This window comes from Pogona vitticeps, chromosome 5 (assembly GCF_051106095.1).
Source record: "Pogona vitticeps strain Pit_001003342236 chromosome 5, PviZW2.1, whole genome shotgun sequence".
Lineage (NCBI taxonomy): Eukaryota > Metazoa > Chordata > Lepidosauria > Squamata > Agamidae > Pogona > Pogona vitticeps.
In genome coordinates, this window is record NC_135787.1 from 181136612 (window position 1) to 181155698 (window position 19087).

The 19087-nt window shown below is 42.3% G+C and overlaps 1 protein-coding gene across 1 annotated transcript; it reads left to right on the forward strand.

Moving 5' to 3' along the window:
• Positions 1–1354: 1354 nt before the first annotated feature.
• On the forward strand, positions 1355–17833 carry USP18 (ubiquitin specific peptidase 18). The gene is made up of 11 exons (XM_072999800.2): positions 1355–1489; positions 3053–3235; positions 4540–4636; positions 6708–6853; positions 7164–7243; positions 9470–9616; positions 10807–10902; positions 11318–11488; positions 12789–12920; positions 14629–14678; positions 15757–17833. The coding sequence occupies exons 2-11, from the start codon at positions 3061–3063 to the stop codon at positions 15809–15811; spliced, it is 1149 nt and encodes a 382-aa protein (XP_072855901.2). The 5' UTR covers positions 1355–1489; positions 3053–3060; the 3' UTR covers positions 15812–17833.
• The last annotated feature ends 1254 nt before the right edge of the window (positions 17834–19087 follow it).

Below are 19087 nucleotides of genomic sequence, written 5' to 3' on the forward strand. Positions count from 1 at the left end.
ACAAAGATGTCCTCTTCTAAGCAACTATTAAAAGTACGTACAAAAATTATATCGTCTTTTTTTCATCTGGGCACTCTTAAAATGGATTAATTTTAAATATAATGCCGGCGAAGAGCTTTACGGGCACCATGGACTGCCAGAAAGACAAAGAAGTGGGTCCTAGATCAAATGAAGCCTGAACCCTCCCTAGAAGCAAAAAAAAAAATGACCAAACTTGGGGCTGTAATACTTGGGGCACATCATGAGACAGCAAGATTCACTGGAAAAGAAAAGAATGCTAAGAAAAGTTGAAAGCAGCAGGAGAAGAAGCCAAGTGTGTGAGATGGATTCAGTCCATAAAAGAAGCCATGGATGGCCTTGAGTTTGTAAGAGCCGAGCAGGGCTTTTAATGATAGGATACTATGGCAGTCAGTCTCTCACTTCAACACCTAATAGCACCACTCTACTCAGGCAAGTGGCAGAGAAATATTTTTCTGCCCAGAGAAAACGCCTTGTAAGAGAAGAAAATGCACATATGCCTTAACTTGCGATCTAACTGGATAAGGGGTTAAACCAGCACATGCTTTTTTTCTTCTTCATAATTTGGAAGCTTTCTCTCTCTTTTTAAACCAGTGGTCAGGGAACAGGGGTAAATTGCCCCAAATGGTGTAAAAATGAAAATTCTGGGGGTAATGAGGATGAGCAGAGCCCCAATATTGATGCTCCCATATCCAAGATGAAGCAACATCATTTCTCCAAAACCTGAAGTTTTCAATTAAGTTGAAGCTTTCAAAGTAATTTTGAATAGATTCAATAAGATTTTGAATTCAAATAATGCATGATTTCCTTCCTTTCAAATCAAGGGGGTAATGTTGGTGTATATAAATTATTTTTTTGGGGGGGGGGTAAAAGGTATAAAAGTTCCCTGATCCCTGTTTTAAACAATTCCAAGAACGTCCTAGCTAGGCGATTCTTGGCGTTCTGGAGTCGTGGCAAAAAAGTAACGTTTCCAAGCCCTTAATTACTTCCATGTCCCGTCCCGGAACGCTTTATCGCCGTTCCTGGGGTCGGCGACCGTCCCTCAGCATTTTCTAGCTTTGAAAAAGGTAGAGGAAATCCCCCCCCCCCCGCCCCGAGTTCGAAGCTTCGATCCCTCTAACGCGCCAAGCGCGCCCGGTATCGCCGTCGGGAAGAGATCGCACGCAACCTGTGGAGAACAAACACGGATCTTTCCGCGTAACGGGCGGGCGTGTCGAGGTTGGAAGATGAAACGGGTCTGCCAGAGAGGGAGGAGGGGCTGGGCTGCCTGGCGGCAGTTAAGTTTCACTTTCCATGGCGCTCTCCTCGCCTGGGAAACGAAAACTCGGCCGGGCTCCCTCTAGCCGGGAGGGAGCGCTCGGCTGTCAAAAGCAGAGCGCCGTCGACCGCGGAGCCGGGCTGTTCCTTTGCCACCGTCGCGGAACCGGAGTGGAAGTGGAGGGAAGCAGGGCACCTCTCCCCTCAGCTCGCAGTAAGTGCCTGCCAGCATTGCTTTGGGTTCGAAACGTGCGCCTTTGCTCTTCTTTGGGTTTTCAAACCGCTCTGGTTGGGGGACCTTTGGAGGGCGTTTCGCGCACCTGGTTTCTGAGAGAAAACGTCGCTTCTTGTCATTCGGAGGAAGAGAAAACGGGAGGTATTGACCCGTTTGCAAAAACTGAACGTGAGGAGCGTCTATTTATTTTATTTTATTGTTCGATTTATACCTCGCCCCTCTAGACAGAGTCTAGCTCTTATTTACGAAGTGCATCCTAGGGAACAAAAATAAGTTTCCTAAATCCTAAATGGTCCTATGCAAGCTTCTTTTCTGAGGGTGAAAAATGATTGTAGATTTTTTTTAAAAGGTATGGAGGTGTCTTCTCACGTAACTCATAACCTTTGGTGTGTTTCTGGGAAAGGGAAGGCTGCTCCCATTTAAAGGTCTGCCTTCATCTCCCGTCCTTTTTCCCTCATGGATCTGCCCAAGTAAAAAAAAAATCAGGGTACGGAAAATTTGTGGTGTTTTGCAAACCGTAAAATGGGTTCAGTCCTGAGAATCCAAACATTTTTAATGGGAAATTTATCTCTCTCCTGACCTTCAAATAAAAAATGATCAGGAGGAATTATTACAATGAAAGTATCCAGTGTTGTTGTTTTTAAATATCACCATACTGGAATCCTCAGGGCATTCCATAAACTAAAAAAAATACTGAAATGAGGTTTTGTGACATCAAATCAGAACGCACTTACGGCAACCATAATAGGACTTTCAAGGTAAGTGAGATAGTTACGGAATGATTTTGCAAGTTTCGCACCTCTAGTGAGCTTCTATTTGTTGATGGACTCTGATGTGGAAGGTAAGACCTTGAACCACTGGGTTCAAATAACAAGGAAAAACAATGTTGACAGGATGTGAGGAAGAATATCCTGAGGCGTACAAGTTGTGTAGAAGAGAGGGAACAGAAGATGCTTCTTTATTAAGAGGTTTTTAGGTAGAGGTTGATGGCCACCGATCAGAGATGCTGTTGTAGTCAGATCTGCTGTATCATTAGGATGTTGAATTAGATTACCTCTTTTGGCTTTTTTCTCAAAATAGTTCAACCACTGCAAGAGAAATTTCCATAAAAAAGGAGAGGCATTTGACCACTGGTTTACCTGATAAAACATTTTTAGAAAAAGGGATCAATTATTAAACTGCCCTTCTATTGACTAGATCCCAACCTTACCACCACAGAATCCCTGAACGTGGAAGAACCTTGGTCTTCTTCAATTCCCCACCTCCTTACAGTGAAAATCAATTATTCACCCAGTTTCTGTTCCTGAAATGGACAATTATTGTGTGCTCTTGAGCTATGAAGGGAAACTCATTTCTAATGACTTCCTTGTCCAAAAGCCACAGCTTAGGGACCTTCCTTAAATACGTGGTCATGTTGGCTTGGAGATATTTCTGGGAGTTGTAGTACAAAAACAAACTTTTCCAAGCCCTGCTCAAGAGACACGGAACCTACTATTGTTTGGGAATAAAGCAACTGGATTTTTGTCTTCTTGTGTTGCACAGTGTGATTAATGGGTCAAGGATTTGGACGGGCAGAGAGAAGGAGGTCACTCAAGCTGGACGAGTATCAAAGGATGGCAGTCCAAACAGAGGAAGAGGAGGAGGAGGAGGAATGTGCAGAGAATATCACAGCAAAATGCAAAGAGCAGCTGAAAGCAATCTGGGGAATGGCTGATTTAAGAAACGGTACTGCTTATTTCTGCTTTTTGTTAACTTTGGTAGTTATTGTTGCTTCTGTTAAATTCTGTTTCCTTTGTCTTCGTTTTGTGTGAGTGACATCCATTGGGGGGGGACATTTATCCATGAATAGACAACACCATTGCACGCGTATGTTATGTGCCGTTGAGTCAGAACAAACTTATAGCAATCCTAGTAGGACTTTCAAGAACAGTGAGATATTTAAGAAGTGGATTTAGCAGTGCCCCCTGCGACCCATTAGCTTCCATGGCTGAGTAGGGATCTGAACCCGAATCTCCTGAATCCTAGTCTGTCACTTTATCCATTACATTGCACTGCATATTACAGTATGAATTGTATCTGGCTAGGATAACCAGTGGAAAAGGAGAACAGGGTTCCTGTACTTTTAATCGGTGTATGGGGGGAATTTCCAAGTATAAAAATGCTGCACCAGCTGAAATTTTGTCTTCCAAGCAACTATTAAAGCTGCAGCACCCTAGATTTGCCCCCCATCATCCTCTATTGCCCCCAAATCTGCAGCTGTGCCACTGCCAATAGAAATACCCTGTTGTAATTTCACACTTGTCGCAGCTGTCATACAAACAGTATTTTCAACCCTGCTTTCCCGGTGAGGAAAGAGGATGCTCTGCCCTGCCAGTCCACAGGACTCTGTGGTATGGGAGGGTACTCTGGCACCCTCCTGCACCAGAGAGGACCATTTGAGTTGCCATGAGATATTGGTGGCCCTAGCCAGGTCCTTGGTTTGAGCCACCAAATTTAAGCAGTGGGTGGTATAACCCCTGAGGAGTCGAGGGCAGTGGGAGGGCTGCATTTACCTACTCACCCCTCCTGTAGACTTCAAGTTGGTTTTCTGTTCCAATCCCAGAAGCTCTTTTCTGGTTTGTTTGTTCTCATAGTCCTGTTTCTGGAGATTTTTAGAGGGAAATTGTGGTAGTGTTTAGCATCCAGTGAAGCTGAAGCCCAAAACATCTGGAGGGCCAAAGTATCCCTTCTCTCCTAAATCAAGACTGAAGATAAGCAAATCTGATTGTGTTTATGCTTTCTTTTCAGTGTACATTTTATTTACCACATCAGGTCAAAACAAAAGCAAATTTTAAAAATTACCCTGTTCACTTCAATTATCCATAGAATTGTGTAATTTGACCCTGTGTTTACATGGAAGTAATTACTGGCAGCATTCAGAATGGGACTTTGTTCAGAGTCAGTTTGTGCAGGACTGTCGCTTTAAATCTGTATATTATTTCCTTCCTTTGTCAAAGATGCATTTTCTGTATTTTGTCTCTTGCCTTCAGGGGCTGTCGGCTTGTACAATATTGGCTTAAGCTGCTGCCTCAACTCTTTGCTTCAAGTGTTCTTCATGAACAGACACTTCACTATGATTCTCCGGAGGTGAGTGGAGAGAGAGCACAGAGTCTGGTCTCACATTTCTGACTGAAGTTGCACTGATTTCCTGAAACCAAATTGGAGGTTAGATCTGGCTTTGTGTAGTGGTTTGAAAGACTGGTTTTAGGAGCTGGGAAGACTTCTTCATTCAGCTTTTCTTCAGAGTGACTAAAGAGAAAAGGGACAGGTCCCCAATTTATTATGCTTGGTGGCTGAGGAGATTGGGCAGCTGACTCTTCAGTTTAATTCACTAATTAGGAGTGGTGCATGGTTAAGGAAAAATTTTCCTCCTCATTTTTCCTTGGGAGGAAATGGCTCTGGAAGTGTTGATTACAGGAAGTAAGCTTTGGCCATATCTGCCTGACTTTCAACTGAAAATCCTTTTGTTTGGGTAATATATGGGTTGGACCTGTCAGCCAGCTTTGCCAAAGAGACTTGCAGTTTTAGAGGTGTGGATCCCAAGGGCTGTTTAGCATGGGAATAATCTTTAAGATGAACCACAGCCAACAGCAACCAGCTGAAGCCCAACATGCTGAGAATAGCTGCAGCTGTTGAATTTCCCTAGTACAAATGGGACAGAGGGAGGAATCTGTTTGCATTAGTTTTGGAAGACTTTATAAAATATAAAGTATTTCTTCATGTTCAGGATGAAAGAACTGGTGATTTTACAGAGCTATTGTAGTATATGGTATGCATTGAATGCCCTAAAGTTTCCTATACATTTATCTGAGACATTTTTCTATGGCTATTCATTTTTGAAAAATTGCAAACCAGTTTATGACGCTTCTAAAAACCTAGGAGAGACAATCAAATGACAGCGGGGGGGAAAACAGGGACAAAACAATAAATCTGGAACCTATGTTATTAAAATCACATTTACTATATGGTGTAAAGGTAAAGGTTAAGGTTCCCCTTGACAATTTTTGTCCAGTCGTGTTCGACTCTAGGGGGCGGTGCTCATCCCCGTTTCCAAGCCATAGAGCCAGCGTTTTGTCCGAAGACAATCTTCCGTGGTCACATGGCCAGTGCAACTTAGACACGGAACGCTGTTACCTTCCCACCGAGGTGGTCCCTATTTATCTACTTGCATTTGCATGCTTTCGAACCGCCAGGTTGGCGGGAGCTGGGACAAGCAACGGGCGCTCACTCCGTTGCCTGGATTCGATCTTACGACTGCTTGGTCTTCGGACCCTGCAGCACAGGCTTCTGCGGTTTAGCCCGCATCGCTACCATGTCCCACTACTATATGGTGTATAGCTAGTTAAAATATGAATACTGTAGCTAAGTAGAATATTTATTTATTTATTTATTTTATTTTATTTTATTTTATTTTATTTAAAATATTTTTACCCTGCCTTTCTCCTTCGGAAGACCCAAGGTGGATCCACTGAACTTGTAACTACACCTCAGCGTTCTCATGCCATGTTCATTCACAGAGTAAACTTCAGAGTAATAAATATATTTTATCCTCATCTCTTCTTGACTTCTGCACAGAAGAAGGGTTGTTGTGATAAGACTATAGAAAGGAGGTGAAGAGCTATGCCTGTACTTTGAGCTCATGAGAGGAAATGAGCAGTAAAACATACAAAAAGTAAATAACCAAAATCAGCTTTAGTCTACCACAGACTTTTTTTATTTTCAGCTGTTTTATTAAGTGGGAGAAGGGGATACAGTAGGACCACAGTATTTGCAGGGGTTAGTTCCAAGCCCCACCCGATGGATGGTGGAAAATGTAGAGGTATCCATTCGAATGCTATGCATTGTATGGTTTTTGGCATCCTCTAGTGGCCAGTCCTGGTCAATACACCTTGGAAATGAATAGAAAATAGGGATGTCTGAGGGGTTTATTTGGTATTTTCAGCCAGTGGATAATCAGCAGATACTGATCCCACAGATGATTACTACTTTTTGTTATGTGTCATCAAGGCACCTCCAATCCATGGCAACCCTATGCATGAGGGACTTCAGCAAACCCCTGGCAGAGATCATCCAGAGTTTTGAAGTGAGAGGTTTGGGTTCAGATTTTTTTCACCTTGACTATTAAGTGTGGTTGTTGTTTCTGTTCTTTCTTGTGAAGAATTGAAGTGCCTTTTGATGCTGCCGAGCAGAAGGCAAGTGTCCCCTACCAAATGCTGCTGCTCTTGGAGGAGATGCAGAGAAGCAAACAGAAGTCTGTGCATCCCACGGATCTTGCCTGCTGTCTCTCAAAGCACAACGTGAGATGTAAGGAGCAACTGCAGGCATTCTGTTCTCATTGGGAAAAGTAATTTGGAAGGAATCCTCGTTGGATTTATATTCATTTGCCCCCATATTACTTAGGAATAAAGGAATAGGTGACCTGATGATCAATGGGGGGGGGGGGAGAAACCCATACAGTGTTGGGGCATGATTGGGTTCTCGGCTAGTAATAATGTACAGAGAGTTGGAAGTTGGAAAGTTACAGTGGTGGAATTGGGTGAGATAAATGAGAATTCAGGAGCCAACAAAATTACTGAATATGCTAAATGTTGATTTAACTTCTGCTTTTTCCTAGTGTTTGTTCTGTATGATGCGGCTCACCTTTTCTTGATCCTATGGAATATAATTAAGGACCAAATTACAAGCGTAGATCTGGTAAGAATCTTGAATTGGCAAAGTAAAACATGCCTCAAATGTTCTTGGACTAAAACTCCCAGAAGCCTTCATCACATGGGGTGCTGGCCAAGATTTCTGGGGGTTGTAGTCCAGAACCACCTGGGGACCTAAGGTTGGGAATCACTGGTTTAGATTATAACAGTGGTTCTGTACCCTGGGTAACCTAGGTGTTATTGGGCTGCAATTCCCAGAAGCCTTCACCACTAGCTGTGCTGACTTGGGTTTCTGAACGTTGCAGTCCAAGAACACCACCAAGGCTGAAAATCAGTACTGTAGACTATAATATCCAGACTCCCAGCCAGATTGTCCAAATTTTTGTTCAGATTTATCCTTTTCTCTCTAGCTTGTTCCTTGATATATATGGTGATCAATATTATAGTTACTTATTTGTGCTACATCTAGTTATTGAAGGTTAATTTTTTATATTTTAATTTAAATATATGCTTTAAATTTTAAAGTGAAGTAGTTACTTAAAAATTAATAGGCTCAGCATCTTAAAAAAAATGAAAGAATACAAAAACTAAACGCTACATTAATCAACATGGATAAGACATCTGTAAGTTTTGCTTTTTCCTACATTTGAATTTTTTTAAAATCACCAGTTCTTCCATCCTGAACATGAAGAAATACTTTATATTTTATAAAGTCTTCCAAAACTAATGCAAACAGATTCCTCCCTCTGTCCCATTTGTACTAGGGAAATTCAACAGCTGCAGCTATTCTCAGCATGAAGAGTTGTGTTTTGTACTCTTCATGTTGGGCTTCAGCTGGTTGCTGTTGGCCGTGGTTCATCTTAAAGGAGAGTCTGTGTTACCAGGATTGGCATCTAAAGTTCCATTTTAAAAGGAACTTTTCAGAAAAATAGGTCACTGGAACAAATCCTAGAAATCCTTAGTTTCTTTTCTAAAGCATGCTGTTTGTTTCCCTGCTGACTTGAGGCTTCTCGCCAGAAGCTCTTGACCAATGGAAATGATCTTTAAGGGAAAGTACCATTGTGCTAAAGTTTACTCCTAGGACAAACCCTGGAAGAAAATAAACTGTTCCTTGAAGAAGGAAGGAAAAACTCTCAAACACAGTAAGGCATGAGTTTTTGCCAGTGCTGTTACTCAAACAAGCCTCATGTGGGTGGCAAGAAAATACCAATAACACCAATGGTAAATGAAGGTACAATATAGAGAACAAGTGCTCTGTCTGGGAGAGCCAAATGATGGGAAGAAAACAAGGTGCTGGCTTTAAGTCAACAGTAAAATGTTTTGACAAAGAAGGACTCTGGCCCAAAAACCTGAAGTTGTATCCTGATTTCCAGCGAGACTGCACTCTATGCCCTTTCTCTGGATGGATGATTATCACATTGTTTCCAGAATTCAGATTTTTTAAATCTCTGAATCTTGGGCTTTGAGATTCTCCTTCATCACAGAAGGGACAGGAGCCTGTCACACATACATGGGCGTGTTTTTTTGGAAATTTTGGGGTTTTTTTGTACACACTGTGGTCTCTGGTGGTCAGCCCGATGAAGACACATAGGGGGTTGAAAGCTAGCTTATAGTTGTAAATTTTTTAGGGGTCTAATGAAGATAATGCTTACCTTTGCATTTGAGGTGATAAAGGATCTGGAAACCAAATCCTATGAAGAACAGTTAGGAGAATTTGTCATGGTGAGCCCGGAAAAGAGAAGATCAAGAGGCAATGTCGTAGCTGTCTTCAGATCTATAAACATCTATTAGATGGAAGAGCATGTGTGGTTTTCTCTGATGTTGCAGAGAATGGGACCCAATACAGTGAATTCAAATAGAAAAGATATTTTGACTAATTATTAAAAGAAACTTCCTGATGGTTAAAGCCATTTGATGGTGGAACAAATCACCTTTGAAGATGGTGGACTGTCATTCTTTGAAGGGTCTTTAAACAGAGACTAGATGGCTGTCTGCCAGAAATGGCTTACCTGTGGAGTAAATGGCATTGGGATTCTTTCTAATTCTGCAAAGTTAGGATTCTGTGGTTAAAGTCTGTGGAATGGAGGATTCTGTTGTTACACAGGGAACTGGGTTAAATGGCTTTCCCTTCTTACTGTGGATAGGTACCATCTTGAGATCTGTGTAAAGTCAAATCAGAAGCCACGCATCTGTTGAAGTTATTATGCAATAACACAGAACAGAATGGTCATTCAGTTCCTTAATCTTCTCTCCTGTGTCCATTCCTTCTAAGGCTGAAAGTTTAACTCTCCTGTACACCATCCAGCTGCAGGAGTACACAGTGTGTCAAAACTGTTTGCTTGAAATGAAGAAGGACAGCAACATGCTGATGCTCCCACTCCCAATGTTTGATTCTGATTCTCAGCCACTTAGGACACTGGTATGTCTGTAGTATTCTCTAATACAGAGGTTGCAGCTCGGCTTCTAATGTGGCACCCTGTCCAATGAGGTGGACAGGGTGCTTGCCCACTGTCGTGCCACCACATTGTTGCTGATATTGTTGTTTGTTGTTGTTTAGTCGTTAAGTCGTGTCCAACTCTTTGTGACCCCATGTTGTTGTTAGCCACCCAGAATGGCCTGGTCGCCAGATGGTGCGGGATATAAATTCAATAAATAAATAATAAGTATATATCCTGTTCTATAGTGGGCATGCATCTATTCCAAGTACAGAAAGAAAGCAAAGGTCTTGCTGAGCAGAGGCAATAACAGAGCTTGGTAAAGTTAGATTTGGAGACTATAACTCCCAGAATCCCACAGCCAGCATGGTGGCCATGCTCACTCATGGGTTCTGGGTGGTATAACTACAAAATATAACTTTTCTATGCTGTACCCCGAAACGTGTGGAAAAAACTGCAGAAGCCAAAGCTCCTAAGATAAAATTATCTTGGAAAGAGAGAGTTGAAGGAGAGCAGATTTGAAAGTTGATATGTTAGCTGAGAAGGAGTACAGGTGTATTTGGAAAAATGATACCCATCATTCCTAACGTGCATGGCTGTTCTGGTCCAAAAGGTCTGAAGGGCACCAAACAGGTGTTGCAGAGATTTGAATTTTGGTTAAATTCCTCTAACTGCACAGCAGAAGTGCAGGGATTTACAGAGCAGAATAGCCTCATGTTCTCCAGAGCAACCTACTCCTTTTCTCTCATAACTTATAGCAATAACTCAGAGACATTTGTAAGAGAAAGAATAAAACATTTCATTACTTCCAATTGAACAGATCAAACAGTAAATGGACACACATGACTGCTTTCAGCAATAGACTTCAACAGACTTTGCCTGTCAAGTGATAACAGAGAGGGCAAAATATTTAGCAGAGAGGCGGGGCTCTCTTGGAACTCAAAAGCAAGAGGGAACGATTGGTTAATACTGGATAGATTGACAGTCACCCAAACCCAGAAAAGTCCCTCCCAGCCAAACCTACTAAAGGCAGCATGTAAGATTGCAATAACTCCAACAGCAAGGGGCATGGGTTGATAATTTGGCTTAAAACGGAAGAAATGTGGAGGAGTTTGAGATTAAAAGGACTTAATCTCTGTTCTTTCCTTTTTAAAATGCCTTCCCGTATTTCTAGGAAGGTGCATTGCATGCGTTTTTTGCACTGGAGCTACTGACCGAAGGAAGTGCATGCCGCTGTGAGCAGTGTGATAGGAGAACGTCGTGGCTGCGGGTAAGAGTATGTTTTTAAGGAAGGGTTGCCATATTTCTCTGGAATGCTGCTTCTTGGCACTCCATGTCATTTCCATTTTAGGACAAGACTGACTATTTTAAAGATATTTATACCTTAGCCTCATTCTTGAAGAATTCATAAGATAGCATTATCGCTGCTGCCAAATGCATTCTTTAAATGAGGCCACTGATGTACATTTGCTGAATTCAGGACCAGAGCAGAGAACGTTCCTTGGGGATTCTGAGTGTTGCAGTCAAAAAAAAGAGAGGAACTTTTCTCAGCTTTGTGCAAGAGCTAGATGTGCTAAAGGTAGAGTGCGCAGGTAATTACTGTGGATTTGTAGTCTCTCTTTACTTATGCTGCCCTCTGCATTCTGTTCTTCACTTTGCAGTATTGATAGATCTTGATTTTGCAGGGCATGAAAATAACCCATCTGCCCCAGACACTGATCCTGCACCTGATGCGCTTCTGCTCCAAAGACGGCAACAGGACAAAGAAGATCAGCCATTCCTTGTCTTTCCCACAGAGCCTGGATTTCAACCAAATCCTGACATCAGAACAGTACTGCCCGGATGTCCAGGAGAAGGTGGGACACTCATTTGCCTTCTCATTTATTCTGGTCTTAGAAAGACTGCTGGGGAATATGTGGTTGCCGAGGCAGTGAATTGCAGCTGTCATCAGTCCTAGTTACATTGCTGAGAGATTCTGGGGGATATAGTATGACAAAGTCTAGCCACATTTCCCCCATCTTTGTTGTGCCCAGTCAGATTGTAGCCTGATGCCATCAATGTTGGTGGACAACAGAGTTCCAGAGTTAGGTCAGGAGAGCTTTCTGGAAAGGCCTGGGACTGAACCAGGAACTTGCTCATGTACAGAGTGTGGCTATCACAGAACTCAGGTCCCTCCTTGAAGGACCCTCCTTTGATCTAGATTTAGCTTTAGGATATTAAGATGATCCAGAAGAGGCAGCTGTGTTAGTCTGTGCTACCATATCAGGCAACAACAGGAGAAAAATAAGAAATAAAACAAAGAAGACAAAGACATTATGGCACCTTAAAGACTTAACTGCTGTATTTTAATGAGAGCTTTCATGACCAAGCCCACTTCCTCAGGCAAGTTTATTTCCTCAGATCTGAGGAAGTGGACTTTGCCCACGGAAGCTCTCCTTAAAATGCAGCACTTAGTCTTTAAGGTGCCACAATGTTTTTGTCTTCTTTTTATTTTTTTATTTTTCTTTTGTTTTTGCCTGATGAGATTTAGAATGCCTGCTCAGGTGGTCCTGATCTTTCTGGGGACAAGGGCAGCATGATAAATAGGAGACCCAAGAAAGATCAGGACTACACACTGGAAAGACCATGGTTAATGACTGTCAATGACCCGTGACAGTGGGTGGAGAAGGACTGCAGAAGTGGCATTATCCCTCACCCCCAGTCCTTTTGTCCATCTAACGAGCCTATTCAGACCAAGGGGAATCGAAACCAACCTGGAGGATAGATCAGGAGTCTCCTACCAACTCTCCTCAGACTTAATAAGCTACTTGGATAAGTAGTGAAAGGTTTCAACCTAATAAGTCCAGTTGCCATGACTCAACTTCCAGATAATGGATGACTGGGAATCTTCACAGATACCATGAATCTTGTCTGGATAACAAAGGATCAGTCCCAGAAAGGATATAGTGTTAATTGTAGTCCCCTTTTGGTATGTTGTAGTCAAAATGAATTTGACACAACTCCAGGAGGCAGTGGAAGATAGGAGGGCCTGGAGTGCTCTGGTCCATGGGATCACAAAGAGTCGGACACGATTTAACAACTAAACAACGAGTCAAAATGAAGTTTTTCATGTAGTTTGTGCTCCCATTGAAAGTGTCTCTGTCTGGCTCTTTCCAGGACAATGGGTTATATGATCTGTTTGCAGTTGTTGCACACTCAGGATCGGCAAACTTTGGTCATTACTGTGCGTATGTGTGGAGTCTCACGGAAGGCAAGTGGTATTGCTTCAATGACTCCAGTGTCTGTCAGGTGAGGAAGCCAGACCTATAAGGAAAGTTATTCTTGCTTCCAGTCCTTCAAACAGTCCCTCTGTTATTCTGTCATCAATAGTTGAGAATACTGGCTGGCTTAAGTCCTGCCCTTCCCCCACCATTTCTGTCATCCTGAACCTATGGCGGGTACAAATTCTGAACAGGGAAGCTTCCAGTACACCTCGGAGGCTCAAAGTGTGACCTGGAAAATTCATTTTGCAGGGTCTCATGTAGAGATCCATCTCCGATGGTGGAGGTTTTGTTGTTCAGCCTCGTTAGCCTCCCCATCCAGACAATGGGAGGTGGGCCAGGAGTGCTCCCCCCTGTACCTAAGAGGAACGTTTCTGGATATTTATAACTGAACAAGGCTATTATGTCAAACAAAATCTGTTTCGGTAACCATTCTCTCAACAAAGCGATTGGAAACATAAATCTGAAACTCAAGCATCTTCGGTAATTTAAAAAATATTCCCTCATGAGTAAAACTATTGAGTGCACTGTGACTTGAAATCTGCACCAATGCTAATTGAAGGGTTATAGCATGCAACATTTAAATTCTGTGATATTTGTATGAATGCATGCCCAATGCGAGGCAGCCCTTTGCTCAGAAATTCCCTCCCTGCAACTCAAAGCAAGCATACAAATACACATACACATAGAGAGATGTGAGCACTGTCCAATAACTGCTTCACCCACCCACCACCCCATCCCCTGGGATCACTGTTTCTGAGTAGTTCATACTCAAGATAGCAGTCACATTGCTTAATGGGGTGGAAGTCTTGTCCAAATGCTAATTGTATATTCTTTCACTAACTTGTACAACATAACTTTAGAGACTTCTGCTGAGTACGTTACAGTTAACAGGAATCACAGCATTTCTCCTCCATGTATACACTGTAGCCACTGAGAGACAGGATTAATGAGATGATACAGGGACTCTAGAGGAGGAAGGACTGATTGGGGCAGGGAGATGCAATCAAATGACCATTACATATTCCTTTCCTTTCTATTGCTTAAAAAAGCATTTCATTGCCTGTTTACATTTACTGGAAAGACCAACCGGTTAAATGTAACATCTGATAGCCTAGCTTTACTTGTTTGCAGCATTCCTTCTCAACATCTTACGAAGACTACAGTACATTGCTGTAACAGGACGCTACCCTCTTCCGTTTTTGTAGCACTGTCTTTATAAGCTAAATATGGAGAAAAATTGAGGCTCAAATGGTACATGAGTCCCATTGATTTTAGTGAGTCTTCTCCAAGAATGACCAAATTTATGTCCAGATCTATTACAATGAATGAGCGATGTATGTCCATTTAGATCAGTAGTTCTTAAACTTAGGTCCCCAGTTGTTCTTGGACTGCAACTCCCAGAAATCCGGACCCACACATCAAGTGGTGAAGGTTTCTGGGAATTGCAGTCCAAGAATGTCTTGGGACCACAGTTTGAGAACCACTGATCTAGATGTTACTGAACCACAACCCCCCATGATCCCTCACCACTATCTATGCTGGCCAGATAATGGGGAATTGCAGTCTAACAGCATTTTCTAGAGGGCCAAAAAAATAAAATAAAATAAACCCCCATCCCTGTATGAAACAAAGTTTAATATCATTTATATGAAATGTCATGCATGGAAGAATGAGTGTGATTAAGGTTTCAAATAAGTCTCATGAGTGCATTCTTGGTGCTTCATACTTCATAGGTATCCTGGGATGATGTCAAATGTACCTATGGAAGAGCGTGTCTCCGCTGGTAAGGAGGAACACCTACTTTTTCCTCTTTATGCTGTTAGAAGGCCCTGAGAAGCTGTGAAGGCATTCAGAATGGGAAACAAAATAGCCTTTCTGTTTGGGATGAGCTGCTTCTAACATAGGCTTTGGATATTGTCCTGCAAGCTTTGGATGACTGGATATTTGTATTCATTTTTAAGATGAAATTAGTCTTGTTTCTTTGCACAGCATTTTCCTCTCCAGCTTAAATTACTAGGCTATCCCAGTGATTTTAATGAAATACAGTGGTGCCCCACATAGCAACATTAATCCGTTCCAGGATTAACATCGCTATCCGGATTCGTTGCTATGCGGGGGGGGGGAGACGCATTAAACTCTGTTTAATGTGTTCTTATTGGGGAAAAATTCACCACTCTGCAGGGAATCCTCCATCCGGCCGCCATTTTTGCCGCCTGGTAAGCGAGGGCAGGGCGCGAAAAAGATGCGGGCGGCCATTTTGTTGACCCGGCGGCCGTTTTGGAACCGCCGATCAGCTGTTTGTAAAACATCGCAATGCGAAGATCGGTAAGCGAAACGCTTACCGATCATCGCAATTCGATGTTTTCCCTATCTAAAACATCGCAATGTGATTGCATTAGCGATCGCAAAAAACACATCGCTATGCGGATTCGGCGTTAAACGGTGCACTCGTTAAGCGAGACACCACTGTATTCTACTGTCTTATTGCTGTTTTAACTGCTTCATTCCTTATTTTCTTTGTTTTGATACTGTAAGCCTCTAAACTGTTCTTTGGATTTTTTTTTTTAATAAAATGAAATTACGTGCAGTGGTTAAACTGCTGTACTGCAGCCAAAACTGTGCTCACGACCTGGGGTCAGCTCAAGGTTGATCCGGCCTTCTATCCTTCCGAGGTCGGTAAAATTAGTACCCAGCTTGCTGGGGGGGGGCAATGTGTAGCCTGCATAATTAACTTGTAAACCGCCCAGAGAGTGCTTGAAGCACTATGGGGCGGTATATAAGCAGCACGCTTTGCTTTGCAAAAAATAAAAAATAAAAAATTCTCCAGTTCTTCAACCCCTGTTTTTTTCTACTTCCTGTAGGGGTGAAACAGCCTACCTCCTGGTTTACTTGAAAAGGAATTGCAGACAGCTGTGATTGATCCTGTGAACATCCCGGGCAACTGAAGAGAGTTTGCCATCCAGACTTCCTGTATCAGTGTAGGAGAATGTAAATGATATGTTAATGAAATGTGGCAAGAAAAGGGGGATTACAGGAGCCATGTATCACCATCTAGAAAGATAGTGGTGTTCTTGTTTTTCTTGCATTGTTGCATTCTGATTCTTCTGAAAGGTGAGATACAAGAGCAATGGAGCACGTTTATTTCCAGATCTGGAGCACAACTGGCGAATGCAAGAGTAGCGTCTCTATACAATGCAACCAGCAATACGCAACAGTCTGCACCTGGGGCAATGGAACAGTACACTTCATACACTTCAGGATGCATTCTTTTAGCAGGTGTCCAAATAGCTTTTAGAATACAGTAGGGCTCTCATATCCACAGCATCAGTATCCGCGGTTTCCCTTATCCGCTTTTGGAAAATATTAAACTCTAAAAACACGTTTTCACAACATAGTTACCAGGGGTGGCTACTAGAGGGAGTCAGAGACCATTAAATATATTCTTGTTGTTGAAAAATAGCATGGTCACTTGTTCCTTCTAGTGGCCAATTCTGGCAATACATCTGAAAATACGCTTTTTTCCTGAATTTTTAAAATTTTACCATACAATGTACAGTGGTGCCTCGCAAGACGAATGCCTCACAGGACGAAAAACCCACAAGATGATTGTTTTTTGCGATCGCTATGGTGCCTCGCAAGATGGTTTCTTCTATGGCCATGCTTTGCAAGACGGTTTTCCCCCCCGAGACCGATGCCTCACAAGACGAATAAAGACGATTTTTTCGCAGGACAGTGATTCTCACGGAACGAATTACATTCGTCTTGCGAGGCACCACTGTATAATGCTCACTGTTACCCATGATTTTCAGCATTGGTTCCAACGCCCCCCCATCACCCATGGATACAGGGATCCTTCAGTATGTAACTTTATAATGTTATGATTGGCATAATCCTCCTCCATCAGAGACTTGGGAGTTGCAATATGATGATGCTAGGAATAATTTTAACAAATTTCTCCTCCTCCTCCCTCTTTCAGATAGCTAGTTTCCAGGATCTCCTGTCAAAACATACTGACAGTTAAACCAGATTGTGGTTTAGAACTGCCTTAATAATTCTGTCCAGAGCTTGGAAGAGTTCCTTTGTTGTTGAATAACAGCTTTCAGCCTCTCCTTGCTCCTAGCTCTATTTGTGCATTGAATCTGTCTTGACTGCAATGCTGACCTTATCCTTCTTAAAGAAAGGTAGGGAGAAAGGCAAAGTAGATATCTGTATCAGCACCAACACATACACACAAGCAAAGTGTCTTTAACAGACACAAGAAAAGCAGAGGTTGCCATCTGCTTTGCATCTGAAAACCAGCCACACTTTGAGGTTGCCTTGACTCATTATGATATTAAGGGTTAAAGTGGTGCTGTTTCCCATGCATCCTCTCCCAAACTTTAGATGAGCCTTTTTTCTTCTTTTCTCTTGTACATGTGAAAAGGTTTTCTGATCTCACACTGGCATTAATCCCTTCAGGGATAAATGTCAGATGTGATTGACCACCATTGCCTCAAGCTTCCAAGGAGTGTTATAATCATATAGTGCTCTGAGGACTTGTTCATGTGTCATAAATTTGACTTTGACACATGTACTTATGATGTGAAATGTTTTTTGGTATGGACATGTCAATGAAATGGCATGTGGATGCTCTCTTAAAAAAATGAGTTTGGCCATACAGACCACTCTCTTAAATTGAGTTGTCCAACACAAGAGAACATGCAGTCAATTGCTTCTTGTTGTATCTACGTAAATAAGAGCTGCATAAGATGTCCGTTGATATCATATTTATTTAATTTTTTTATTTCTCGTATATATTTCTTTTATTTCAGTTTATATGTGTAGCATATACATTTGGATATTTATGGCTATGTAAGCCAATTGACATTGCTAATTAGTACACATTGTATTTTATGTAAGCTTCTTGGCTCAAGATAATTTAAATTATTATGAAACAGACATACTATCTGATTTTCTTCTTTCCTCTGAAAGTTAAGTCAGCGTCTTAGAAAAAATAGGATTTTTAAAAATGTATTTTTATTTTGACCAAGCAAATTGTGACAAAACATGGAGCAATTTTTCAGGTCCTCAGCAGGCTGCATGTTATGCTTTGCTTCCGATACTGCAAGACTGAGATATACTCTCATAATTTTTCCAGTTTGTTTCCAGCTGTTAATATTTATGTTCTGTGTATTGTATTTGCCCATGTCCTAGTGCTTACTGACCTACACATAGAAACGGAGAAATCTACTAACCCTTTTAGCAAATGAAAATCCGTTTTTAACAAGGTGATCTCTGGCTTGTGTAAATGCAAGCGAGAGATGTATGTATGTATGTATGTATGTATGTATGTATGTATGCATGCATGCATGCATGCATGTATGTATGTGATTTTTACCCCGCCTATCTGGACTACCAGACCACTCCAGTTGTTGTTGTTTAGTCGTGTCCGACTCTTTGTGACCCCATGGACCAGAGCACGCCAGGCCCTCCTGTCCTCCACTGCCTCCCGGAGTTGGGTCAAATATCAGAGATCTTATACTATGTTTGCCACCAGGATTCTGGCTATTATATGGTTTGTTTCTATCCCACCTTTCATCCAGTGAATTCCAAGCACGTAATTTATGGCCTTCTTCCTCCCTACTTATGTTCTCAGAGCAACTCCGCGGAGTAGATCAAGCTGAGAGGGGCAATTGTTCAAGGTTAGGAGGTGAATTTCATGGCTCGGGTGGGGGTGGGGCTAGAATTTGCAACGAGTACAGCATTGGAACTTCTGTACCGCCACACCATTCAGTGTATATATCCACTACGCTATTCAACACATCATATTCAGTACAGAGCACAGGTTCAAGCTGGATTCCTCTGCTCTTTTCCTAAGAAGCTCCGTGCCATTTATATCCAAGTAAAATGTGTTGGTGGGATTGGTGGCGCTGTGGGCTAAACCGCAGAACCTGTGCTGCAGGGTCAGACCAGCAGTCGTAAGATCAAATCCACGCGACGGAGTGAGTGCCCGTCGTTTGCCCCAGCTCCCGCCAACCTAGCGGTTCGAAAGCATGCAAATACAAGTAGATAAATAGGGACCACCTCGGTGGGAAGGTAACAGCGTTTCGTGTCTAAGTCGCACTGGCCATGTGACCATGGAAGATTGTCTTTGGACAAATGCTGGCTCTATGGCTTGGAAACGGGGATGAGCACCGCATCCTAGAGTCGAAC